The sequence below is a fragment of the Carassius auratus genome, chromosome 8 (genome assembly GCF_003368295.1).
Source record: "Carassius auratus strain Wakin chromosome 8, ASM336829v1, whole genome shotgun sequence".
Classification (NCBI taxonomy): Eukaryota; Metazoa; Chordata; class Actinopteri; order Cypriniformes; family Cyprinidae; genus Carassius; species Carassius auratus.
This window is the reverse complement of record NC_039250.1, coordinates 9,438,100-9,463,871: the sequence shown is the minus strand read 5'-3', so window position 1 is coordinate 9,463,871 and position 25,772 is coordinate 9,438,100. Positions and strand designations below refer to the sequence as shown.

The following is a 25,772-nucleotide window of genomic DNA, read 5'->3' as shown; positions in this document are numbered from 1 at the left end:
CTGAAACATTTAAGGTCTGGACTCACTTGTCTTTCTTGAAAAAGAGTCTTTTCACGATGAGGAGGACGAAGACAATAAAGAGGAAAACAGCAACGGCTGTCAGTCCCACCAGCCACGGCTGTAATGTGACTTTAGCTGTACCTGATGACCGTTGACCACCTGAGTAACAGTGTATCACAGAAAGATATTTCTGTTGGTAAATGTTTTACACCCTATGAAGGCTTAACTATACAACTTTTATATATTAAATCAGTTCAAGGAGTTCATATGTATTCAAGAAAAACTTAAAACACATTGAAAAGAATATACTACAACATGAAATGTGTCTAATTTCCCTCACCAGCTTGAGCCTGACAAATGAAGGCAGAGATTATCATGAAGGCAACGATATTCTGTAGATGAAACATGATGATGAATTTAGAGTCGGCATGCACTGCTGCGTTCCTCTCGGTCGTCTATAAATATGTGAAGGATTCTTGGTGTCCAAAGTACAAAATCCATTAGAGAGGTCACAGATCACAGCATGTCACTCAGAGAGTAAGTGTTCATGATTGTTAGATAATCTCCCACTATTATGTTGTAAAGACAAAAGATTTACTTTCCAAGCTGGCACAGAACAGAAGCCTGTTTTTTTTTTTTTTACTTATGTAAGGGCTCGTAGACACAAAATTGTCTATTGAATTGATTTTGTGCATAGATATAGTGCAACAGTATGTCAAAAACAAACAAACAAAAAATCATAAAAAATAAAAACACCAATCTGTGTTTGCTCTGAGATGATCTCTATCCAACTGCTTTCGCAAATGTTGACAGAATTCACTTTGAGCAGAAATACACATTAAACAAAAAGACAATCTTTCTTTTCTGGGGAAAACAGAGAAAAATAACCACGACGCATCTTGCACTAGATGGATGACATTTTTTGTCCAATCAGATTCTCTCTGGAAGGATCATTTCCTGTCCTCTAAGACCACATGCTGCTGACTAGCAAACTGACTTCAATTCATCTTCCATTTGATACATTCCAACTTCCTGTTTCAGAAGTACTGTAAATAGACTATGCCATTTTCTTAGTAATCTTCATTTCATGAGGTCTTTTAGAAGAAAAGGAAGAACAAGCTGTGTGCATATAGTTGACACAATGGATTCTTGGGTGTTAGCTTTAAAAAATATTGGTGTAAGTATTCAGAGGAGAAGAGTCTTGGACTTATTTTATGCTAGCTGCCGCTAACATGTATTTGAATGGAGGAAGGAGCACGAGGCTGGGACTTGTCCGATATAACCCAAATGGCTGGCAAGTCTTCAGTGCCCTCCATGAGTTCTTGTCTATCCTCATCTCTCACCATGGCCTCCAGCTCAGGCATTGCCTCTGGAATCCAGTCTGCCCTAAACTTATCCCGCCTTTCCCAGAGAGTCTCCGGCTCTTCCACAGGCTGCTCTCCAAACAGGAAATCTACAGACACAATACAAATAAGAGCGCTCAGCTGATGTTCTCACAGTACAACAGAGTGCCAGTGTCTTTTTTAATGAGTGTATTATTAATGCTTGATGTTTTGCTGTTAGATTTCTTCAAAGGTTTTTACTTTTTTTTTTTTTTTTGATGCTGACATCTATTAGAATCATGGAGCCTAGGCTTGTATTCAAATGGCTTAGCAGGTCTCTAAAGCTGACCAGCCAAAAAAAAAAAAACTCTAAGGCTAGCCAAATGCTTGGAGAACAGCAAAATATCTTTGGCATGTTTATGCATTTGGTAGAGCATTCAAGTGTTTTCCAGTTTCCAGGGATTTTGAACACCATGTCATGTAGCTCATAGACAAACAATCCAGATAATGTGCACAGAGGGTTTGTAATTGCTTATGGTGAAAGAGACATTTGTAAGGTTTCTTGTTATACATACCTGCCAGATCATGGATGAGATCTTGGATGAGGTGTCTTATGATGGCGTAAAGGGTGACTCCTGTCACGCTCACAGCAAGCAGCAGATAAATGATATGCTTGGGTGGAGTGAGCGGATCATTTTCAGTGGGTTTGTAGTCCTTGAAAAATTCCTCATCAAGACTTTCATTGTTTTTGCCTAAATCCATTAGTACTGTTGTTTGCTCCACTGTGTTTCAGTTTAACATCAGCTCATCAGTTTTCATTCATTTTCTGTTGATCTAGGTTAAAAACAAAAAGTAAACATTATTTTAAATTGTATATTTATTCAATGTTTTATTTTAATGTTTTTGAAAGAAGTCACTATGTTCACCAGGTCTTTTGTTTGTGTTTTTTTATATTTATTCATTTATTATACAATATATTTGTCTTGCATTATAGCAGTTTTACTCACAATTAAAACTTTGTTACATAGACAATCTTACAATCATAAACCAAAAAAAAAAAAAAACTTTCAATGCTCTGCTGGTTTTAATTTAGTGTAACTTATTCAGCTCTGATACAGCCTGTACTAAAGAATACTTTAGAATTATATAGAATGTTAGAAATGTAACAGTATATTGTCTTTATTTATGGTAAACTTTATGTTGGTTAGGATCATGTTTGAACTAGTGATTAGAAATAGGGTTAAATACTATATATATGCAAGTCAGTATAATTTAGCTATGCTTATGGTCAGATAATAAAATTATATGTTGTTTACATACCCAACAAAGCTTTTTTCCCTCATTGAGATTACCCATCATCTTCTAGCTTTCTATCTCGCCCTCCTCCTCTCTTTCTCTCTTTCTGATGCTGAATGCTCATCAGTCATCTTCCTTTTTGTTGCATATTCACAGCATCACAAGAAAGTTTCCACAGAATGATAGTCCTAAAATGTTTCTGTGATAGGGCTTCCCTCAGACCTGATACTTTGACAGCAGAAGACAATCAAGCTAATGTGCTTAGTTTCGTAAGGAGAAGCCTTGAGCCTGGATTTAGCCTTTTTTTCTATTAGGTGTCTACGTCTCAACACCTGTTGGCATTTTTTAAAGGGCAATGTAACCAATGACGTCAATGAAAACAACTGTAACTTGGTCAAGGCATTGAGTTCAGGACATGAACTACAGTCTTGATAAATTCTAAATGGTGTTCTGTGAAATCAAACTAAATCTGACTCCTTGAATATCCTGGTCTGAATGTCCTGACTTCATTACATTACACCAACCAAAGTATTTCTAATGGTTCGGTCATGTAGCAACAACTTAATGTAGGATGATATTAAAAAGGATGTATAAACTGTGTGTATCTTAAATAAGGTTGGTACATTCATTGACTTTGGAGAACAGAATTATGTCCTCTATGTTGAGCACACAGCACCCTCTGTCTGTGCTGAACGTCCTGCAGGAGCGAGCCAGCACATGCTAATCATGCTAATCCGGATAACAATTGCCATGTAAACAAAGCAGTGCTCTATGTTGTTTTCATTTATTATTGAGGAAATGAGACACAATGTAAGACAGATAGATATTCACAAAACTTTTTTTTTAGCTATTTAGATAAAAATAGTGCAAAAAACAGCAACGTAAAAAATACAGACTTAAAACACATAGCCTAAGCTTTGGATTTTCTAGTAATTTACAACAAGTGGAAATGAGCAGTATTTACAAAGAAAGACTGATTTTTTTGGGGGTGGGGGGGGGTTAGTGGTTGAGCAAGAGATTTGGGCTTGTGAAGATGGACTAATGGATGAAAGAGAGAGAGAGGGCTGTTCATAAATCTTTTCAGTGACACCTTTTTAACCCCATGATTTTTCATATACAGAAGACTTAAATCCTGGCAGAATTTCTATCCATCCACTTCTGGGTCAAATGGCAGTCTGTTCCTTGATATTATTTTCTCTCCCTCATCCCTTCTTCCTTCCCAAAGATCAGTTTTGGTGGTTCTTCTTCCTCTTCATCGTCAGGATCACGGCCAAGCCCTCCACCTGTGTGAAAAGGATATGTAATGTTTTCAAATGCAGCTACATATTCTGATCATGAACAGAGTTCATTATTCTGTGGTAAAGGCCAGTGAATGTGCTCTGAAGTAGCCTGATATGATTCTCTTAATCCCAGGCTTAATCCTTTGGCTGACATTTTGCTGACTCTGATATTCCATTGCTGGTAATGGCAGCTGTCTTTCATGAAGGTGAAAGCTTTTAATCAAGGGTTAGCTATACAGTAATCCACCTAATCCTGTCTGAGATGCTCCTGTTCACTCTCAAGAGGGACTGGGTGTGTTTTTCAATTTCAAAAAGGTTTTTAAATGACATTATACAGCAACAATAGGTTATACTAAAACAGAAATGGTATACTGTGCCATACTTATTCCAGCTGGTTTTGTTTACAGTGTATGAGAATGGTCTAAACAGGGAATCGAGCAGAGATAGATAAATAAATATGCTCACTTTTATACTAGTTTGATTTAACACACACACACACACACACACACACAAGAAAAGCTCATCAAGTTCACTTTCAGATAGATCAGAAAGCAAATTTTTTACAGACCTGTCAGTCAGTATCACCTTTCTGTCATTGAAAGCTATAATTGTTGTCGGTTGTGACACAACTTAACATTCGAAACTTTGGTCAGTATATTTGAATGCATCTTATGCCCACCAAGGCTGCATTTATTTGAGCAGGAATACAGTGGAAACAGTAATATTGTGTAATATTTATTTACTATTAATATATTTTAAAATGCATTTTTAAATGTAGCCATTAATCCAGTCGTGTCACATGATCCTATAGAAATCATTTAAAAATGCTGATTGGATGCTCAAGAAACATTTTGTATTATCAATGTTGAAATTATGCTGAGTAAAGAACTCTTTAGTCCATTATAAATACCTTTACTGTCACTTTCTTATTTATGTGTCCTGTTATTTGAAATTTGTGAAGACGGGAACAGTGTTTGTTGTCTTCATAAGGACCTTCTTTCTCTTTTCTCCCAACTTAAATTCATTTTCTTTCAACCTTCAGTCATTTAAGTCATGAAATTCCTTACTGTCAAAGTAAATAATCAAAATCGAAGACATCTACAGTACATTAATGAGACTTGGTGCTGAAACAGTTGTTTTACAGAGCAGAATTGAGCTAATTATATTGTACGTGTCAAACGACTCCCATAATAATAATACTCACTCAGACTGGAATTTCCTCAGGTTCTGGTGCATCTTTGATCTTCTTGCAGAAAACCTGAGACAGAAGAAAGTTCCAGTAGAAAATAGTTAAACTTGTGTTGGCTGCCACTATGCCGATCAACATGGGATGCATGTCTAGTTTGAGCTGTGCTGCTGTTCTTCTCGAGGCTGATGCTGCACAAACTCTCTCAGAGTCTCTGTCTGTCTGACTGAATGACTGACAGAGGAAGAGCTTTTGTATGATTGAGTCAGTGATTCAGACAGATCTGATCCTATGAGTCATAATTCATCCATATTATTCATCTCCCAGCCCATATCTAATGCTCATTTATCCATGCATGTTTACAGATTATGAAAGGTATAAATGGCTAGTTACCAAGACTTTACTGCATTGAATGGAACCTGTTGTGTGTGTACAATATATGCTTTTTTTTAATGGAATACTTACATAAAATTAAAAGGATCTAATCAAAAAAAAAAACTACCGTTCACTATAATTTTTTTATATCACTTATTCTGCAAGGATGCACTGAACTGATCAAAGGTGACATTAAAAAAATTGTTACAAAAGTCTTTCTATTCACCAAAGAATCTTTAAAATAATTAGATAATATAATTAGAAAAGTCACTTGATTTCTGAAAGGTCAGTAAAGACTGGAGTATTGGCTGCTGAAAATTCAGCTAGATCATCACAGGAATGTTTAAAAAAATGCTAACATAGTTATCTTTTATAGTTATTTCAATATTTCACAATATTACTGTTTTTACTGTTAAATGCAGCCTTGATGAGCATAAGAGACTTACCGACATCAACTTTTGAAGCGTACCATGAAGCAGTAGTATGTTTTTCAAATCTGTTTCAAAAAGGGGGGAAAAAATCATGAAACAAAAAATAATTTAGTAAACAATAAAAATGAAGAAAAAAAAAGAAAAAAAAAACAAAATTTAAATGTAATGTTACCTGAAAGTAAAACACTTCCTGAAAAGCTGGAATCATTAAATACTTGCTCAAGTCAGAGTCCTTTTTTACCCCTCAAGTTATCTACATTAAATAATAATCTAAGACACAAAAGAAGCTCTACTCTAACCTTCTCTGCACATAACTATATCAAGGAGGTGTTGGCTATGCCGGGTTGTCTTTTTTGGCTTCATCATCAGTCTTCTTGTGAAAGGCTTCTGTCAAAATGAAAATCCAGTATGCAATGGTGATGGAGGTATTAATTGTGACAATACCAATCATGAAGGGGTGTAGCATGTTTGCAAGTTTCTCCCTAGTTCCCGTCTACAGAGTTTCTCTGCTTTGTGTCGCTTTTAGCCTTTTTCTGTGGTTTGGTCCAGCCTTTTCTTCAGTACGTGCTCATCTCTCCTCCCCCCAAACTCAAACGAGGGCTTAGATATCCTCAGAGACTTTGGTGAGCACAACATTCCACTTTTGTCACCCTCTATCCACACGATTATCAGTAAATTAGCAGAGCATGTGTACTTTTATATATTAAACTCACAACAGGGCAAATACGTTTTTTAAGGTTGCTGATTTATTGTTGAATACAAATATACAAGCGATGCTTCTTATTTCTTGTTTTATAGGTTGTTTATAGCTAATTTCCAGATATGCTAGATAGGGATGATCACTTAAGAATTAGAGCATCTAGATTTTAATTTTATGTGTGCTTCTTTAAAGATAAATCTTATTGACTGAGATAGACTGCTGTGTGGATTAGTCAGGCAGAACGTTATAGACCTCAGTCAAGCACTGGAGCTCTTAGCTCTGCTAATCACCTCTGCTCATGCGTGGAGGATTTAACATTAGTCACAGACTTTACTGAAGATCACATATTCATGACGCAAAATGCTAAGCTTCAGACGCCAGAGGTGATGCATACAAGGCAGAATAAGACATAAAATGCGCTCAAATGCTTTTATTACGTAAATGTATTCCTGTTTTTTTCAAGGGATGTTTTTTTTCTGCTGTATCTGCAAAAACAGTATTTATTAAATATTCAAGCATTGAGTTCGAAATATGGATCAGCTGTGTAACATTAACATGTTTTAGGAAATGAGTTTCACTAAGCACTTTGCAGTCTAAGCAGTCCGTCTGCGTACTGGAACTGCGAGCTGTTCTCATACTCCAGCATGTCCAGGGCCACCTCACAGCTCTCCTTCACCACCCGCTCCTGGTCCTTCCTGTAGCGCTCTAGGATCTGTAAGCACGCCTCCTTCCCGATGGAGCCCAGTGCTTCTGCGCACTCGTGTCTGACCATGGCGTTCTCATTGGTCTTCTCCAAAGCTGCCTGCAGCTGAGGGATGCTGGCCTCGTGCTGGATTTGACCCAAGACGTAGCCGATCTCGTGACGGAACAAGGCACTGCTGCACTGAAGACCTAAAAATTATATCTTTATTTAAGGATGATGCATTAAATTTCAGGATTTTCAAAAAATCCTGAAAGAAATGTCTCCACAAAAATATTAGCTTATTATATATATTTTATTATATAACTTTTTTAGACACTTATAATATATAAAAAATGTTTATTGAGCAACAAATCAGAATCAGACTGAAGTTAATTCACCGGAATATTCAGATTTGACATCTCAGCAATAAATCGCATTTTTAACCACATGCACTTATTTACGTTATTTTGTGACCTAGTATTAGTGTACATTGTGTTTGGATAGATCTTTCTCACCATCTCCAAGAGCCAGAACAGCCTCTTCAGTACCAAGATTCCTCAGTGCAAACATAGCTCTATAGCGGTCAAACAGCGACAGGCTTTCGTCTAAGAGCTGTGCCCTCAGTTCCGGGACAGTTTTTCTTGGGGCAGGGGGTGCGGGGTCTACAGAGCAGTAGGGGTTTTCATCTGTCCCCTCTGCTGTCTTTTCCCCACCATTCATGAGCCACTCCAGCCTCCGGACTGCCAGCTGACATGTTTCTGCCACCTGTACAAACAGAGAATTCATTTAAAAACTGACTTTTGCGCATAATCAAAGTGCACAGCAGGACATTCTAGTATTAGTGTAACAATGAATGATGACTAGTTTGGTGAAATGGTTTGACTGTACCTCAATTACTGGATCTTCTGCATATTTCTTTAATAAATCTAAGACTTTGGGATTTCCAATGGCTCCCAGTGCTTCTCCTGGAATTTTAAATATAATTAAAACACTGTATATGACATATCTATAAACAAAAGGAAAGAAAGAAGGAAGAATATGACTGTACATCTCACCTGCTTCATGTCTGACCATTGGCTCTTGATTAGTGTCTTTCAGGACTGTCTCTAGGATAGGAATGGCCCGCTCGTCTTGCATTTGGCCGAGGCAGTATGCCAGCTCATGCTTCAGAAGTGCAGATTCATCCACAAAAGCTTCACTGATCCATGTAATGGCCTCTGGTCCACCAAGGTTGCGGAGAGTAAAAAGTGCTCTAAAGCGCGTTGTCAGGTCCTGCCTGGGGTTGACCAGAATCCTCCCCACAGCTGATATATCCGCATGATTTGCCATGAGGAAGCTTTCAGAATCAGGATGATGTCCTTATGCACAGGTTAAACTGAGTACTCCAGAGAGCAGCATATATACAGAACCTACATTTAAAAACAACCAAAGTTTGACCACATGTTTGAAAATGACTAAGTAATGAAATAACTCATATGATGATTCAAAACCTTGTGAGCTGCTACTTAGACAGCATATTTTGGCCTTCATAGACTTCAAACAAATCGGATCTTTAGGACTTATTGTTTGCTTGTCAACCGTTTGAATAGGGTAAATCAATATAAAATATACTGGTTACTAGTCTCATTACTGCAAATCGGTTTTTAATGAACCAATACAAAGCAATTATTGTACTTTATGACGAGATCCTGATTTACTCAAGATTATAGAGTAAGAGTTTAGAAGCTTATATTAACAGACAATTAAAAATGTATGGCAGAACTGTGAGTATTGTTTCATATTTTCATAATGAGTTTTTTATGTAAAGAACAACAGAAAAAGAAGGTACGTAAACGAATCGTTCAGACTGGTTTTGAGAAAACGGTGCAATCGATTCACTGAAAAGATCCGAATCATTCACGAATGGCTGGCAACAACGGTTAGCAGAGTAAGATAATGTCAAGAAACTTTCCTCTACAATATCGGAGTAGCTGTGTTAGTATGGACAAGACGGGAATAATTCTGCCTCTACATATATAAGTTAACCATTTCACAAGAAACGGATATCTATTATGTTAGGCATACATGAATGATGCATGTATCCGAAAATATTACTCATTCAGTATATTAAATTGGACACATTTTTGCTACTTTTTGTGCTTGTTCTATAATCGCACTATCGTCTAGAAAGCCAGGTCAATATGACTTGAAAAATGTCACTGTGCTCTGAACACTGGAAGAAAAAGGCCTGAACGTCGCTCTCTGGAAGCAGTACACACGCGTCTCTGTCAGCTGTTATGCAGTCGGCAGAATGACGGGTTTAAAACATTACAGTTAAGATAGAACGACGATAACCCAGTTCACAATCTGATTCGTTACATCCGCTGAATTATCTGAACATTGAACTTACTAAAAGCCGAGATGTTTTTTTTTCAGTCATACAGTGCTCTCCATGCCGTCCACTCCAGAAGGAACCGTCTCGCTCGTGTCATCCAGTAGCTAGAGTTCAAATTGCTCATATTTGTAGAGCGCCACCTTCTGGATTGGAGTGAAACCGTTCTCAAATGTGTAAACGATCTGCTGTTATCAACTTTTTTGAATCGAGAACTCAGTTCGCAAACATGACGTGAATAAATGATGATTCTTGGGGTTTTTAGAAATCACAAAAACACATTAAACGGCCATAAGTTTTTTCTTTATTTCAACAAAACTGAAAATGACTTCAACTTAACATTTGTACAGTATTGATACATTAGACGCCATATAAAACGTAACAAGTCAAATGATTTAAAAGTCACTCATTTATGAAAAATAATAAAACAGATAATCTTAGAATAATAAATACCAACACTAGGATTTAAATACAACCAATTTACACACTTTCTAAGTAACTTTTCTTAGTATTAAATGGCAGCTATAAACTGACTGTGATGATAAATCAATACACAAACTATGCTGTTCCAGCACTGTCCATTTGAGGAGATTCAGGTACAGGCAGTACCGGGCAGCTTGTTGGAGACGGATCAAGTGTTTTGCTCTGCTGTTGTTGCTCAATATAGCTACAGAGCAGAGAACGAACTGCCTCTGCATTTGGATCATCTATATAGACCGTAGGCACATCTGTGGGCTGTGGACATTCATTCTGACTGAGTGCTTCAACCCACTCCTCTTTAAAAGGACTGTTATGCACATTACAGATATTGTGCAAGATACAGCAAGCCACAGCCATCTTGGATACTAAGTCTACATTGCTGTCATTGCGGTTGTGCAGACACTGCCATCGTGCTTTAAGACGCTGGAAGGCATTCTCAATTACTTTAAGGCCATGGTTTAGCTGGGCATTGAAGGTTTGCTGTTGCGGTGTTAGATTTGACAATGGAGGATAGCACTTCAATAGCCAGGTCTGAAGAGAATAACCCACATCCCCCAGCAGCAGAAATCCCAACGGTTGACCCATGAGTTCTTTGGGTGGCTGAGAACAGAAACCTCCTTGCTCTGCCATTGTCCACAGCTCTGAGCTCTGCAAGATGGTCATGTCATCCATGCTGCCTGTAAAACCAGAACAAACATCCCAGAAAGTACCATGTGCGTTTACCACACCCTGAAGCACCACAGAGTGCCATCCTCTCTGGTTCCAGCAATCCTGTGTGTCCGTAGGGAGCGATTTAACAGGGATGTGAAGGGAGTCGATGACACCAATGCAGTGAGGAAAACCCCACAGAGTACGAAACTGCTCCGCATGTTCTTCAAGTTCATGATCAGCAGGTAACTGCATGTAGAGGGGTTTTAGTAACAAAATGATGGCTTCACATACCTCTCGTACACACTGACACACAGCCGGGATGGGCACACCGAAGAGTTCACTTAGAAAGCAATATTCTGTGCTGGTGGACAGACGCATTAAGGCCATGGCAATACATCTCTCCAGTGTAATGGTCTGTCCACTTTGCTCTATATAGACTTGCTCGAGCTGAGGCTTGAGTTTAGCACTCAGAAGCAGGAAGATGTCTCTCGTGACGTGGAACTTGTCAAGCCAGTCTTCTGGTCCAAACTCCGTCATCACAACTCTCTCCCACCAGTCTGGGTCTGCAAGGATTGGGACATGATTTTGCATGTCTTCTTCATCTGGTGATGGCATCTAAAAAATTGACACAAGAGAAAAAAAAACACGTACTGCGTGAATGCAGGCTGGCATCAATTCAATAAAGAATTGATTCTCTTTAATTATTATTACTGCACTGACACTAGTCTGCATTTTTAATTCTGATATTTTTTTGTTTATAACTGCGAAGCTGCTTTGAAAGCATCTGTATAGTATAAAGCGCTATGTAAATAACAGTGACTTGATTAGTATGCACACTCCTGTCATTATCGTGTCTTAGAAATGTTTAGTAAACATATAACTGTTACAGAAATAACAGTTTACCGTTCTCGTGCTCCGGTAATTGAGGAAAAGATGCCTTCGATATCTGATTCGTTTGTGGATTTCAGCTCGCCTTTCTAGTATGTAGTTGTGAATTTCTTCTTTTCGCCTCCTAATTTTGGAAGCGAGTAAATATTTCATCTCCGCAGCATCTCTCGCCTCGTCTGATTTCAAGTATGAACGTGGCATTATGTGCGACGGGTGGTAACAAACTCTCTCTCTCTCTGGATTTATTGGCGGGTCGCAAAATTGTTCAGGTGCAAAATAAACACTCTGAAGTGTAGTGTTTTGTGATTTAGTGATGTTTGTTTATCATCAAATAGAACAGAAGCACAAAACAAATGCTCCCAAGACGACCATGAACAGCAGTGATGACCACTTCCGGTCTCCTCTCTCCTGTGTTCTTGTCAAAATAAAAGGTTTTTTTTGAACGATTGAAAATAAAATATAATATAGTTTTTTGAGTGAATCCATGACTCAGTGGCTTTCAATAATTTACCATTTGATGTACGTAGCATTTCTTCTTTTAGTTCTTTGCTCATCTTTTGTACATTATAAAAAAAAACAATAAATGTAAATTAGTTGAGTAGAAGTACTTCACTACTAAACTTAGATATTATTTAGTGGAATTTGTGCTTTATTTAGGTTCTGTTAAAACAGAACTCAGTTACATTTATAAGGGCAACAAAAAAAATTTTAGAGACAAAAACATAATCACAAATTAAACTTTTGTTAATGACTTAAAAACTAACATTTCAATCCATCGTGCTCACATAAGTTTAGCTTTTCTTTTAATAAACAGCCAAATATATTTTTAGTGTAAATAGCGTATTCTTTGCGAAGTTTCTGAATCTAAATACTAAAATGGGAAAATCACTTCTGTTGCTTGCTTAAAAATCTAAGAAAAGTGTTTAATTTTTTTATTTTACACTTCCAAACACTTGAGTATAATAAAGTGCAAGAACTATTACGCATGTATTTATTTATGTATTTATTTACGCTATGTACTTGTTAGACTTTTAATCAAAATTGTTTATATACTATTTTAACTAAATTTAAAACACAATTTTCTATAATATATAGTATGTACTTTTTTAACCAAACGCTTGATAGTATTTTCTCCGTGCGTTACAAAAAAAAAGGAAATGTAAGATTATCTTTGTACTTTTTAAAACATAGCAACATTTTTGTTTTGTTTCAAATGTCGCGACGTCAACGTTTAACTCAGTCCCATGATGCCTTGCGGTGCCATCGATAACAACAGCCCCGATTTGCAAACAACATCTGAGCGGCGTATCTTATATTCATTAGCAACATATTCTCATTTTCCCAAGGTTTACACTCGACGTGTTTGTTTTGGATAAGGTTCTGTTGATAGGATTATAAATTCACCGAATATCGTTGTCAAGGTAGGTCCGATGATTTGTTGGGTCAGATTAGCCTAACTAGCTGCTTGGTAATCCATTGTGAAAAACCAAACAAGATGCTAATAATCAGTGCAGGACAATACTGTTGTTTTATTAGTATACATATAGACATCTTTTATTCACCTTGATACAACGTTATTTCGATGAAATAATTCTCCGTCACCCTATATGAACGCTGGTTATAATAGTTAACGTTAGCCGTGTTGACAAAGGAATGCAGTATCTCTTCATTCAGGACTGAGACTAACTTAATTGTGTGGTAATTGCTTTCTGACATTGCATTGATACGTAGTCCTAACGTAACCTGTTAGTAAAGAATCATTTAATGTCTTTAATTCGCAATAAAAAATGTGTACCGTAAGATACGCTGTCATTGTTTGCTTAGGCCACCAAACGAATGCATTTAAGGTCTTGAAATTGTCATGAATTGGGAATTGCAGTCCAGCATATACTTGTCTCTCTATGTTCCTATTGTTTGGAAGATGTCCATTTGAGCAGCTGTTCTCTAACACCTGCTTATGTGGTATTGAACAGATAGCATTAGCTTTCTGCCTCGTTAACCAGACACCAAATGAACGCCACCTATAAGTGTATACCTTTATTAGTTGTATCGTTGTAGCCTTCCAATAAAATAATGTTTCTCCCATTTAAAAAAATAGGGTTTTATGTTGTTTCCATGAATGCATTTTAGGCACCGTGCCCCTGGATCTCCACATTCCCAGATTTCTGAATCTCATCCATGGATCAGGACTATGAGCGCCGGTTACTGCGACAGATCAACGTCCAGAATGACAACACCAGCCCCATGGTGAGTGTCACCTTGAATATTGCAGACTTGAAATTGTGTTAATTCGTTTGTGCAATTTAAATGTTTTAAAACCGATCCACTTCAGACTGTTCAGTTTATCTGATTCCTTATTTTTTTGTATACAGAAAGTAAGAGATGTGATTTGTCACCTGACCCCCACCCCTGAGTCTCCGCTGTCATCACCAAGCAAGCATGGTGACCGATTCATACCATCTCGAGCTGGAGCTAACTGGAGCATCAACTTCCACAGAATAAATGTGGGTGGAATATTTTTTTTTTATTTATTCTAAAAATACTAGCAATGGAGCTTCCACGTTGCTTCCATTTTATTTGAATTAAATGAACGCAAAATGTCAAGTTTATTTTTCTTTACCTCATTACAGGAAAATGAAAAGTCACCAAGCCAAAATAAAAAAACCAAAGATGCAACATCAGATACTGGCAAAGGTGATTGTGAAGAGGATTGTGTTGATTTTACATGCACTAATAAAGCTGTTATGGTTTCTTTTTCTTTATGGAGAGAGACAGACTATGCTTTAAATGAACCTCGTTTTTGATGGATCATATATTCAAATATGATACTCAACCCTCTTTTGTTGTAATAATTAGCCTTGTTTACTGTGTTATCTGACAGCGGACGGCTTGGCGTATTCTGCCCTGCTGAAGAATGAGTTGCTTGGGGCTGGTATTGAGAAGGTTCTGGATCCTCAAACAGAAGATCGACGTCTACAGCCCTCAACACCCGAGAGGAGGAGCCTCTTTAATGTAAGTCACTTATCTGCTGATCTGTTCATTTGATGCCACATAAGTGTTTTGATCTGTGTTTTCAGCTCTTGCTTTGTGTTTGTATGTACAGTATTCGCTCAGTGCCAAAAGATCCACACCCGATGATAACAGCGTGTCCCCGTACTCCCTCTCACCTGTTAGCAGCAAAAGGTAAGTTGAGTCGTCTCCTGAAAAATGTGATTGATTAATCAAATGCATTGTTTTAATTGAATGCATGTTTTTGTTTATAGCCAGAAGCTGCTGCGGTCGCCAAGAAAACCTACGCGCAAAATTTCTAAAATTCCTTTTAAGGTGCTAGATGCACCAGAGCTACAAGATGACTTCTACCTCAACTTAGTGGACTGGTCCTCTTTAAATGTGCTCAGTGTTGGACTGGGGACTTGTGTTTACCTTTGGAGTGCCTGCACCAGTCAAGTATGCATTAGCTGTTCATGCAAATTTAGAGGCAGTCAAGAACCAGTGAACACTTGGACTAAGTTGTGTGTTTTCTTTGCTTTGTCCGCAGGTAACGCGACTATGTGACCTATCAGTGGAGGGTGATTCAGTCACATCGGTGGGCTGGTCGGAGAGAGTGAGCTAACCTTTATGACTTGGACTATCAGAAGTTGCTTTCAGTGTTTTGTGGTCTGACCGTTCTTCTCTCATAGGGCAATCTTGTCGCTGTGGGTACACATAAAGGCTTTGTACAAATTTGGGATGCTACTGCTGGCAAAAAGCTGTTTGCCTTGGAGGGACACACAGCAAGAGTTGGTAAGAATAAAAAAAAAAAAAGGGAGTTTTTGGGAACACTTTGTTATGGTGTCCTTGTTAGATGTACTTTATATTATAATAGCAATAAATAATGCATAATTACATGCAAGTATTCCTTAGCCAAACCCTAATCCTGATACTAACCATGTAGTTAATTGATATTAATTAATTAGTGCTTAAGTTAGGACACTCTAAAAAAGTGTAACTGAGTTTTTAATTTATACCTTTATTTAGCAGGTATGCAGTAAATTGACAAAAAGACATTAAAAACCTTTATAAAAAGTGACATTACAGATCTTGTTACAAACAAAATATTCTTCAGATAATTTTTTTAAAGTAAATCCTGAAAATTATCATGGTTTCCAGTAAAATGATAAGCAACAAAACTAGAATGTTTCTACCAGATCAGCATCTTAGAATGAAAGACCATGTGACACTAAAGACTGGAGTAATGGCTGCTTAAAATTCAGGAATAAATAACATTCAAATATATTCAACCAAAAAAAGTACAGTTCTTTTTAATCTTGGTTTACTGTCCCCAAACATGTTCAGTCTTGCGTGGACTTAAAGTTTCCACTTTTTTGACATTTACTTTCTAATGTGCTTCCCATTCTAGTAAAATGTATGTATAAGGTTAAACCGGTTATGAAAACTGAGAATTCTGCCCTCAGGTGCATTGGCCTGGAATGCAGATCAGCTGTCATCGGGCAGCCGGGACCGCATGATCCTTCAGAGAGACATCAGGACGCCCCCTCTGCAGTCAGAGCGCAGGCTGCAGGGTCATAGACAAGAGGTCTGCGGACTCAAGTGGAGCACTGACCATCAGCTGCTGGCTTCTGGAGGAAATGACAACAAGGTGACCTGACTGCTGTATATAATTGACAGAATGTACAATATGTTAACACAAAAATGTTTTGGTGACTGCATCATTCTAAAAGCATTCCTGTGATTGATCCTGCAGCTGTTAGTGTGGAATCACTCGAGCGTGTTACCGATGCAGCAGTACACAGAACACCTGGCCGCAGTGAAGGCCATCGCCTGGTCTCCTCACCAACACGGACTGCTGGCTTCCGGAGGGGGAACGGCAGACCGCTGCATCCGCTTCTGGAACACTCTCACAGCGCAGCCACTGCAGTGTATCGACACAGGCTCACAAGTCTGCAACCTGGCCTGGTCCAAACACACCAACGAACTGGTAAGTTAATTCTGATCAACTGCCCAATAGCTTAGTGTTGATGTTTATTGTTGGTTCTAGCTGTAGAGAGAGACTAATAGGCATGATGGTGTCTCCAGGTCAGCACACATGGTTACTCTCAGAATCAGATCCTCGTGTGGAAATATCCCTCACTTACTCAAGTAGCCAAATTGACTGGCCACTCTTATAGGGTGCTCTATCTGGTTAGTACTTTAATGCCTGTTGTTTTATTTGAACAATTGACTCTTATTGTAATAGTATTTTTTAATGTTTTTTACTGATATGATCTTTTTATTTTAAAGGCAATGTCTCCTGATGGAGAGGCAATAGTGACTGGTGCAGGTGATGAAACTCTACGTTTCTGGAATGTATTTAGTAAAACACGATCGACAAAGGTATTGACAAAGGTTTCTTCTTATTTATTTTTTTATTTTTGTGAAATACTGGCTTTTTCTCAAGTTCATGTCCTCAGTTTAATCATCATTTTTTTTTTTTTTGTCTTTCAGGAATCTGTGTCAGTTTTAAACCTCTTCACCAGAATACGATAATTGGGCTGCTAAAGCAGATCGAGTCTTTATAACATATCTATGTCATCAATCACTTGCAGTAGACTGGACATAAAAAAGGGAGAGATCTACACCAAAAGATCAACTGTCTTTTTTTCCCCCCTACCCTGACATTTCATTTTAAGTTCAAATGTTATGTGTACTTTTACGTGTACAGTTGAGTTCATGATTTTATGTGTGATTGTTTTTGGTTACAGAGAAGAGTCTATGTATGACGTTATCCAAGCCTTAAGCCAGAAACAATGCCATTGAATCAGGGTGTAAAGAAAATTTAGCCATTGTGACACAGCTGAATCATTTGTAAGCATTCTAATGTGTGATCTTTTGATTGTGAGAGTGAAAAAAAATATATATGAAAGAAAATTCAGTTTTTAACTTCAGTTGCTTAAGTGAAATTGAGTATTATAAAACACCCTGAAAAAAAGTAAATGCTTTGTTGTCATTTGTTATGGCGCATAAATTAACTAGTTTATTAATGTTCTTTACCAGGTTTGAATCACTAAACATGGAAAGTACTTAGCATTTACAAGAAAAGCTTAAACCTGGGCATGTGAGTTGAGGGAAAGTAAATAATTTAACCAAAGAAAACACTAATAAAAGGACATATATTCAAATTTATGAATTACTCCGTTACATCAAGTATATTTAATTTAGGCCAAAGTGTTTTGGCAGACAAAAACCTTAGATGTTAGAAATTCAATCTAAATGGCAAGCCCTGCTCCCTTTTGGTGGATGTATTTTGATCTTTAGATAAACAGTTTGAAAGACAATTATTATTGTATTAAAGCAATGCCATTTTTACATCAGACAGAAATGGCTATAAATTACTCAAACAAAAATGAGGACAGAAATAATGGATTAAATTGATCAAAATTGACATTTCAAGCAGTCAAACAAAGTTTTCTTCATAATAAACGTTTCTTGAGTAATTAGTATTTCTCAATATTATTGTTTTACTATATTTTTGATCAAATAAATGCAACCTTTAGTGGACTTTTGAATATAAGTCTGTTAGTTTCCTTATAATCTTTGAAAACACAGCCTGACATTTTACTGTTCAAAAACTTATTATACAGCATGTTTACACAGATTATAAATCAGACTTTAAGGGCTAAACATTCCAGTTATACACTAGAGGAAATTCTAAATTACATCAACAAGAGATGAATGCCCATAAGATGTCATCACAAAGTTACTTTGTGTTTAAAGATCAATGTTTGATCTAACCCAGAACTAGCACTACTGTTACCAGGGAATTTCATAAACGGTCTCATTAGACAAGCTCCTACAAGAGGGTACTGTACTACATTGCAAACAGCATTGGCAACAGTACATGCATTATGCATCTTTGCAACCTTCAGAAGGGAGATTTACGACGCCACAAAACAGAAGACATACAACAGCAATTTTATTACAGTTTATTAGATTATTTATTGAGAATTTTTGAAAAATTGCATAAAATATTTTTTTTAACAGGATGCATCCTTAAACACAAACTAAATCTGTTGCAGACAAGTTAACTGTGGGAAATCCTAGGTTAGCCTATTAAATCAAAGGTTATTTGGAATGCAAAGAATAAGTTGAATGAAAGTGAAAGATTAATTATGTACAGATAAAGTTCCCCAACATACATTTTGGTCTCAAATGCAAACTAAGTTAGGATTCCTTTGTTGCCAGTTTCCATCGTTGAAGCCACTGTTGAAAAGTCAGTCCCTCTCTTTGCATCTCTGGCAGTGCAAACTGTCCAGGCTGCTCCCACCTGCACAGACACAATCAAATCATGTTAAATTTAATTAAAATCATGGTTTAAACAGTTTGGGATCAGTATTGTTGTCTTAGCAGTTAGTTACAAACTATATATATCATTGATTCTGTTTAATACTGTGAAGCTGGTTTGAAACGATCTCTATTGTATAAAGCGCTATAAAAAAGGTGACTTGACAGTTCCACAAAGGGTCCATGTTGGAAACAATTGAGAGGATTGATTACCAGTGTGTGATGGCAGTCTTCACTTGTTCTGTGTAAAGCAGGCCTTTTGAGCACCTCTGTGTGAGCTCACGGGCCCGTGGGAGCAACGTCTGCAGAATCTCATCATCTACCATCTTCACACGCTGTACCAAAGCTGAAACAGACATCAAAACAACATGGAATCTAGGCTCTTACCACAAAACAGCGAGTCAAAAAGAGTGGTCCAAGTTTTAAAGAACTGTCTTAATGACATACTCTGCTGATCAGGCGATGGTAGCTGTGCGGTCAGCTTCTGCAGGTCTACTGATGACTCGGAGAAAAGCTGAAGAAGCCTGCGCAGATTTCTTAACTCCAGCCTTAAAACTGCAGCTTGAGACCACAGCTCTTCTGGAGCCTGGCAAAGAAAGAAGAGAATCCCACCATCAGTTTTTACTACGTTTCAGTAAAAAAAAGAAAAAGGAAGCTTAATATGGATACTGTGGATCCTTGACAAACATACAGTAGTGACTAAAATGATTAAAGCACTAGTATTTTCACCAACTTAAGAATAGTTTTGAGTCAGTTATTTCTATCTTTTGCTGTAGTGTCAGTAGGAAATATCAGTTTACATTTCCAAACATTTATTTTGCCCCTAATTGTTATAATCCAGTGAGATTTTTGTCTGACAACAGCCAGTGCTCTACACGGAGATCTGATCTCATCATCATCCAGTCTGTCTGGAATGACATGAAGAAAAAGAAAAAACTGAGACAGACTAAATCTAGAACTGTGGCAACATCACTAAGATGCTTCAAGAAAGCTACCTGCAAAGCTACAGTACTGTCAAAGTTTCAGGCACTTGTTTAAAAATGCTGTAAAATGAGGATGCTGTCAAAAATAATTTTATACATTTTCTTTATCAATTAACTTCTGTTAACTTAATGAAATCAACATTTGGAGTGACCATCCTTTGCATTTAAAGCAGCTTTTGACTTAGATGGGTTTCTTGAAGCATCTGAGAGACATTGCCACAGTCTGTCTCAGTTTGTTCTGTTTCTTCATGTCATTCCAGACAGACTGGATGATGATGAGATCAGATCTCTGGCTGTTGCTTATTACAATTAATGGCAAAATTAATGTTTGGAAATGTAAACTGGTATTTCCTACTGACACACTACAGCAAAAGATACAAATAACAGACTTAAAACCATGTTTAAGCTGATGAAAATACTAGTGTTGTAATAATTTTGCCCACCACTATATTTAATCAATATATGATATGAACAATCATTAGAAAATGTACACTTTCTGTAAGTGTTAAAATAACGGACTTACTAAATGGTGCTTGATGAACTGAAATGGCTCTCAGAAAGGTGAGGAATAAATTAAGAGTATTAATAGACTGGAGGTGAGTATCTCACCATGTACATGGGAAATGAAAGGCTTTGACAGAGTTTGTGGAAAGCCGGGGACTGTATCCGGTGAATGGAAAGCTGAGCTGCTGGTGGTTTCTGCCCCCTGCGGATTAAAAACAAAAGACTAGGTCCCAGCACAGACATTAAGCTTCAGAATTATATAATTTAGTTGATTTTTGCCAAGTTACAGTGATAATGCATTATTAAATATGCAAATTTTAATCAAGAAAACTTTCAAGAACTTCAGTCTCTGACTTCGCATTTCAAAACAACTCAAAATGCTAGGCACGATATCTAGTACAAAGTCACTGAAGGGGAAAAAGGGATTTCGGTAGATTTGCTGACCCCTTCATGACTCTACGATTGAGTGCAGCCAGGGCTACACAGCTGAAGAGCTTTGCCCCTTGCGACACAGAGTTGCGCAGTTCACTGCTGGCTTTAATCACACTGCCAAGTTGAGGATTGAGCTCTTCTTGAACAAACTGCCCAACCTAAAAAAAAAAAAGGTTTATTGTACATGTACATACATACACCCAAATTACCATTCAAAAGTTACCATTTCAAAGAAATCTCTTCAGCACTAAATCAGCATATTAGAATGATCTATAAGGATCATGTGACACTGAAGACTAAATAACGTATTGCATGAGACGATACCTCTGCATGAACACGGGTCAACTCAGTTTTCACAGTGGAGTTTCCCTTGATCAATCGCCGTATCTGCTCTTGTCTTCTGTCCTATCAAGAAAAAAAAAATAAAATTAACTCCAGACTATGAATTAGAATTTTCAGTCTTTTGTTTGGACTAAATATAATTATGCACCACAAGCTGTCTGAAGTCCATGACACTTTGCCACTGTGTCTGCAGGGTTCTGATGGCGTCCTGCCCCTCTCTGGCCTGCAGCTGTAGATGAGCACACTGCTCTCTGATGCGGTCTCTGACTGCTGCCTGCTTTACTCCCTCCATCTCCAACTCAAACACACACCTGCTCACAAACAAACAAAACCCATTTGAATTAAAAGAAAATAAAAAAAATTTAATACCTCCCATTATACACAATATTATTCTTAATATACTATTTTAGTAACTATATACATTATACTGTACATACACTGCATTTATCTAATCAAGATGTAATAAAAACAGTAATATTACATACAATTTATAATACTAGTACCACAAAATGTAAAATGTTATTTTGCTATTCCTGTGAAGCCAATAACAATTAAAGTGGTCATGAACTGAAAAATCTAAATTCACCTGATATAAGAAGTCATTGTGCAAGTTTCAAAAATCATAACTTTCTTGATAGTCTAAAAATATCTTATATTGAAGCCAATCTCCCAAAACGACAGATTTGGATTGTGCCAGTTTATGATGTGATAGTGCCGCTAAACACTGCCTCCACAGAGGAAGATCAACACCTGTTTCTACATCTCTGCCGGTTTACCGTCCACTGATTTGCGCACACAGTAGGTAAATGACAAGAGCGGCAACCGCAGGTCTGCGCAAAATCCAAATTAAAAACTTTATTTGATTAACTTAATTTTTTATGAAGTGTCATAACACATCAGTAAGAACTTGTTCCTTTGTTCGCTTTATTTTATCGTGGATTTGTTTACAAACAAGGAACAATTTGACACATTGAAGCTAAAAGACAATGCTGAGCCAAATATATTGGATTTGATGTTGCTACACACAAGTGTGAATACCTGTTTTCAGTACATGATAACTATTGTTTCATCTTATATTTACTTAGTATTAATTTAACCTAAACCACAGCAGCGTCCATCTACAAAAGATGTTAGCCAATCATAGCAGTGGTCGCAATCATAGCAGTGGTCGTTTACTTCTGAGTCAATAATCTGCCTCTCGTATTCAAACAGAGCATTCTGAAAAGGGGGGACAAAACAGGACAGAACATAGCCTATTACTTCTTATGTAAAAATCTTGATAAGATTATAAGTGGACCTCACAGAACAGAATAATAAAAAAGGCAGTTTTTTAATTTAATTTTATACTTGCATACGCACACAGACACACACATAACCCATTCAAGTAATTATAACAAATAATAGTTAATAATAATTATTGACGTCACAAATTCATAAGAAAATATAATAATTTCCACCTGGACACTGGATCTGACATGCGTGCAGTCTCTGCTTTTCTCATCAAAGCCGCGAGTTCATTCTCTAGCTGCCCACATCTGTTGCGAGTCTGTGCCAGTTCAAAATAACTCTGCTCCACCTCCTCCCAGGCAGACTGTGTGCAAACACACAAATACAATCTGAGCCACAAAAGTATGTATGTAAAATGCAGTAAGACTACCATCTCAAATGATCACCTGTAACAGACTGCGGACAGGTGTTAACTCCTCTTTCTGCTCAGCCGACGCATCTATTAGGTGATCGCTCTCATAACGAAACCTGCATTAAGTGCAATTGCCCGAGTAATAAGCAATAATCGATTCAACAACATCATTATTTATAGAGTGGGTTTTGATAACATACATGATAATGTAAAAACATACCCTAGATCTGAAACATCACGCTCCACATTCAAAGCTGCAATCTTCTCTTCTAACGCCACCTGCTGTCTGGAGGTCAAGGCTTGCAGAGCTGAAAGAACTTGGTTTGGAGGATGAGAGCGTAGAGTGTTCTGAAAATTAAACATATTGAGGTTCTCATAAGCTGTCGTCGTGCAGAACTAAATGCATGCAGACACATAACATGCATCCTCCTGAAATAAGTGTCTTCATCTACCTCCGCTGCACTCATCCAGTGCTGGATCACTGCTTTCCTATGTTCATGAGTAAATCTGGATAAAAACAAATGAATTAGCATCAATAAGGCAAAAGCGTTAAAGCTCTTCTATCTACATTATCAGCATCAGAGGCCTGTGTGTCTTACTCAGTGGACGGATTCACATTTAGTTCACTCTCTAGCAGGCCCTGAAAGAAGAGAACCCTCTCGCTGCAGAGCTCTCTCACATCTTTCTGAAATGAGATAAAAATTGTTTCATGAGTTACAATCAGTGCAAAGATAAATGATTTAATCTAGTGGTGAGTTGGAGTTTGATTGGTTAAAATGATTCAATTAGGCCCCAAGTGAAAGATCAGTGAAAGTTTATTTAAAGATTTTAGACCTAGCTTTCTAAAACGAAGGCCGTTCAAAAGTTGAATTTTTGATTTTCAGAATTAAAATTAACATCATAAAACTGAAGTCAAAAAGTAGCTATAATTATAATGTTATAGTGTGCATCAAAGACCATTAAATACAGCAATACTTACTAAAACCAACGGATCTGTTCCGGCTTCACTGTCTGAACTGTCAGATGGCCCAAACACCAGCTTCACCTCTGCTTTCCTGGACAATTAGAAAAATAATGTGATTTACAGGTTTGAGTCATATATGAATAATATTAATGCTTTTATTTCGCAAAAATGCACACAGCATCAAAATATGGCAGTCTGAAGGTGGCTCACTTGGACAGCTCTTCCAGGGCATGCCGCTGAGTGCCAATCACATGCGCGTCCTCTAACAGAACGTTCCTCTCCTCAGAGCAGCGCTGTTTGAAAGAATCTAACAGGATCTGTCTGTGCCTGCTCTCCATAAAGTCCTCCCAGTTCCTGTTCACAGTCTTTTCTGATCAGAAACAGAGCAAGATATTAGTAACAACAGTAAAATACCATTCCATAATCTGATGTATTAAAAAAAAAAAAAAAAAAAAGGTTATTAACAGTAAAGAAGGTAATCAAACCCCCAAATAGTCTATATATTATAGGTGTAGGTAGTATAAAAGAGCATAAAAATGAACAGGAAGATAAAATAAAAACATTCACCTTCGGTAGCAAGTTGATCCTCCACTCTACAGATCTTTGTGTCCAGCTGATTGAGTTCAGTCTGAAGAGCATCGATCTCTCTCTGAAGCTCAAGCCTTCTCGTATCTTTATTCTGATTCTTCAACTGTTTAAGCTACAAAGAATAATCATCTTTAGCTGAGTTTACCACCCCCTATAGAAGCAGCATAACAAATCGCAATTAAGTTATTTTCTTTACCTCTTTATCTTGTAAAACTTTGTACCTTAGGATTTAGATGGTCAAGGAATAATTCCACATCTCACACAACCACAACTTAGAAAGTAATAAAGTAGCAGCTTTATTTTCAACATTTTTTGACAGAACACAGTTAAAATATATAAATTGTGGTGGGCCTCTTGAAACAGCCATATTTCATGTGTCATAAAATCAGTGGAATTAGGCTTTGTTTATATAGTATCAGTTTTTATTTAAAATTTAGTATTTGTTTTATAAAATTCCATTTCCATATCCATTTATTTCTATTTTGGTCATTTTAGTACTTTGACTTAAGCTTTCTTTTACTTCAGTTAGTTGCAAATAAATAAAAAAATCAGCTTTAATTTATTTAATGAAAACGAGTTTGAATAGTTTTAGCTTAATCAGCGATAACAACCCTGTACACAATATAAACATACAATATATGCATATTAACACATCACATTTTCAGAAGACTTAAAGGATACCACTGGATATTCCCCCTCATGACACGAACGTTTCTGTAAGATAAGTTATATGTCAAAGGAATATTGTAGAATCAGAAATATGCCCTGAAGAAAACGTAGTGAGCATTCGAGATTGAGAGCTCACCTTTCCTTATAAATATGTTGCGTGATATACTTCCAAATGGACGCTCCAGGACCGACACACAACCTAGACAAAGCGTAAACACAAGATCAACCTAAAATCGTTGATGAGGTTTAATGTTATAATTCAGAACTCACTAACGTCTTTATATAGCCGTCATCCGGTAGTCTGGCTGCTGGCAACTCAAGCTCCTCAACAGCCCAGCGCTTTAGTTCCTGACTGAGATTTGCCATCTTTTTAATCTTTTGATAATAATAAAACAAATCTGCAGTATTAAAAAAATCTCAAATCTTCTAATGCTAAAAACACGTCAAAATACGCGGGAGACGTTTCTTCGCCCCCGTTTATTTTGCTACTTGTCTCTAATAGGGCCGATGCTGCCCCCACAGGCCTGTAAGCGAAAATCAGCACTTAAATTCTAGCTTTTTATTAGCGGTTAGGAAACGAATTGAAACCCCTATGATTGAAACGAACAAAAAGGTGCTTTCCCGCCACATACTGAGCTGCAGTGTCATTGATGGAACAAGAAGAATTAC

The 25,772-nt window shown here is 37.3% G+C and overlaps 4 protein-coding genes and 1 long non-coding RNA gene across 6 annotated transcripts; 1 reads left to right on the top strand and 4 right to left on the bottom strand.

The window, feature by feature from the left end:
• Window positions 1–406: 406 nt before the first annotated feature.
• Window positions 407–5,474, bottom strand: LOC113107235 (uncharacterized). The gene is made up of 4 exons (XR_003292625.1): window positions 5,103–5,474; window positions 2,643–3,901; window positions 1,898–2,156; window positions 407–1,453 (listed from the first exon to the last, which is right to left on the bottom strand). It is a non-coding gene; the product is annotated as an uncharacterized LOC113107235 (long non-coding RNA).
• A 1,144-nt stretch (window positions 5,475–6,618) lies between these two features.
• On the bottom strand, window positions 6,619–9,773 carry dohh (deoxyhypusine hydroxylase/monooxygenase). The gene is made up of 5 exons (XM_026269587.1): window positions 9,662–9,773; window positions 8,328–8,681; window positions 8,161–8,237; window positions 7,788–8,037; window positions 6,619–7,481 (listed from the first exon to the last, which is right to left on the bottom strand). The coding sequence occupies exons 2-5, from the start codon at window positions 8,599–8,601 to the stop codon at window positions 7,168–7,170; spliced, it is 915 nt and encodes a 304-aa protein (XP_026125372.1). The 5' UTR covers window positions 8,602–8,681; window positions 9,662–9,773; the 3' UTR covers window positions 6,619–7,167.
• Window positions 9,774–9,927: 154 nt separating this feature from the next.
• LOC113107232 (putative nuclease HARBI1) lies at window positions 9,928–12,074 on the bottom strand. The gene is made up of 2 exons (XM_026269586.1): window positions 11,678–12,074; window positions 9,928–11,389 (listed from the first exon to the last, which is right to left on the bottom strand). The coding sequence occupies exons 1-2, from the start codon at window positions 11,861–11,863 to the stop codon at window positions 10,202–10,204; spliced, it is 1,374 nt and encodes a 457-aa protein (XP_026125371.1). The 5' UTR covers window positions 11,864–12,074; the 3' UTR covers window positions 9,928–10,201.
• Window positions 12,075–12,888: 814 nt separating this feature from the next.
• Window positions 12,889–17,635, top strand: fzr1a (fizzy/cell division cycle 20 related 1a). Of its 2 annotated transcripts, none has more exons than XM_026269585.1 (14): window positions 12,889–13,083; window positions 13,824–13,909; window positions 14,035–14,166; window positions 14,293–14,356; window positions 14,544–14,674; window positions 14,766–14,845; window positions 14,926–15,109; window positions 15,201–15,266; window positions 15,343–15,445; window positions 16,117–16,301; window positions 16,407–16,640; window positions 16,739–16,843; window positions 16,943–17,035; window positions 17,147–17,635. In XM_026269585.1, the coding sequence occupies exons 2-14, from the start codon at window positions 13,841–13,843 to the stop codon at window positions 17,186–17,188; spliced, it is 1,488 nt and encodes a 495-aa protein (XP_026125370.1). In that variant the 5' UTR covers window positions 12,889–13,083; window positions 13,824–13,840; the 3' UTR covers window positions 17,189–17,635. The 2 variants fall into 2 exon arrangements, with proteins under 2 accessions (XP_026125370.1, XP_026125369.1); XM_026269584.1 differs by having other exon boundaries at window positions 13,793–13,909.
• A 973-nt stretch (window positions 17,636–18,608) lies between these two features.
• haus5 (HAUS augmin-like complex, subunit 5) lies at window positions 18,609–25,607 on the bottom strand. The gene is made up of 19 exons (XM_026269583.1): window positions 25,378–25,607; window positions 25,240–25,302; window positions 25,116–25,148; window positions 24,631–24,655; window positions 24,414–24,546; window positions 24,057–24,216; window positions 23,862–23,937; window positions 23,482–23,567; window positions 23,335–23,389; window positions 23,103–23,230; window positions 22,917–22,998; window positions 22,701–22,834; window positions 21,392–21,554; window positions 21,226–21,306; window positions 20,914–21,059; window positions 20,575–20,671; window positions 19,430–19,568; window positions 19,196–19,328; window positions 18,609–18,965 (listed from the first exon to the last, which is right to left on the bottom strand). The coding sequence occupies exons 1-19, from the start codon at window positions 25,467–25,469 to the stop codon at window positions 18,863–18,865; spliced, it is 1,929 nt and encodes a 642-aa protein (XP_026125368.1). The 5' UTR covers window positions 25,470–25,607; the 3' UTR covers window positions 18,609–18,862.
• Between the last annotated feature and the right edge of the window lie 165 nt (window positions 25,608–25,772).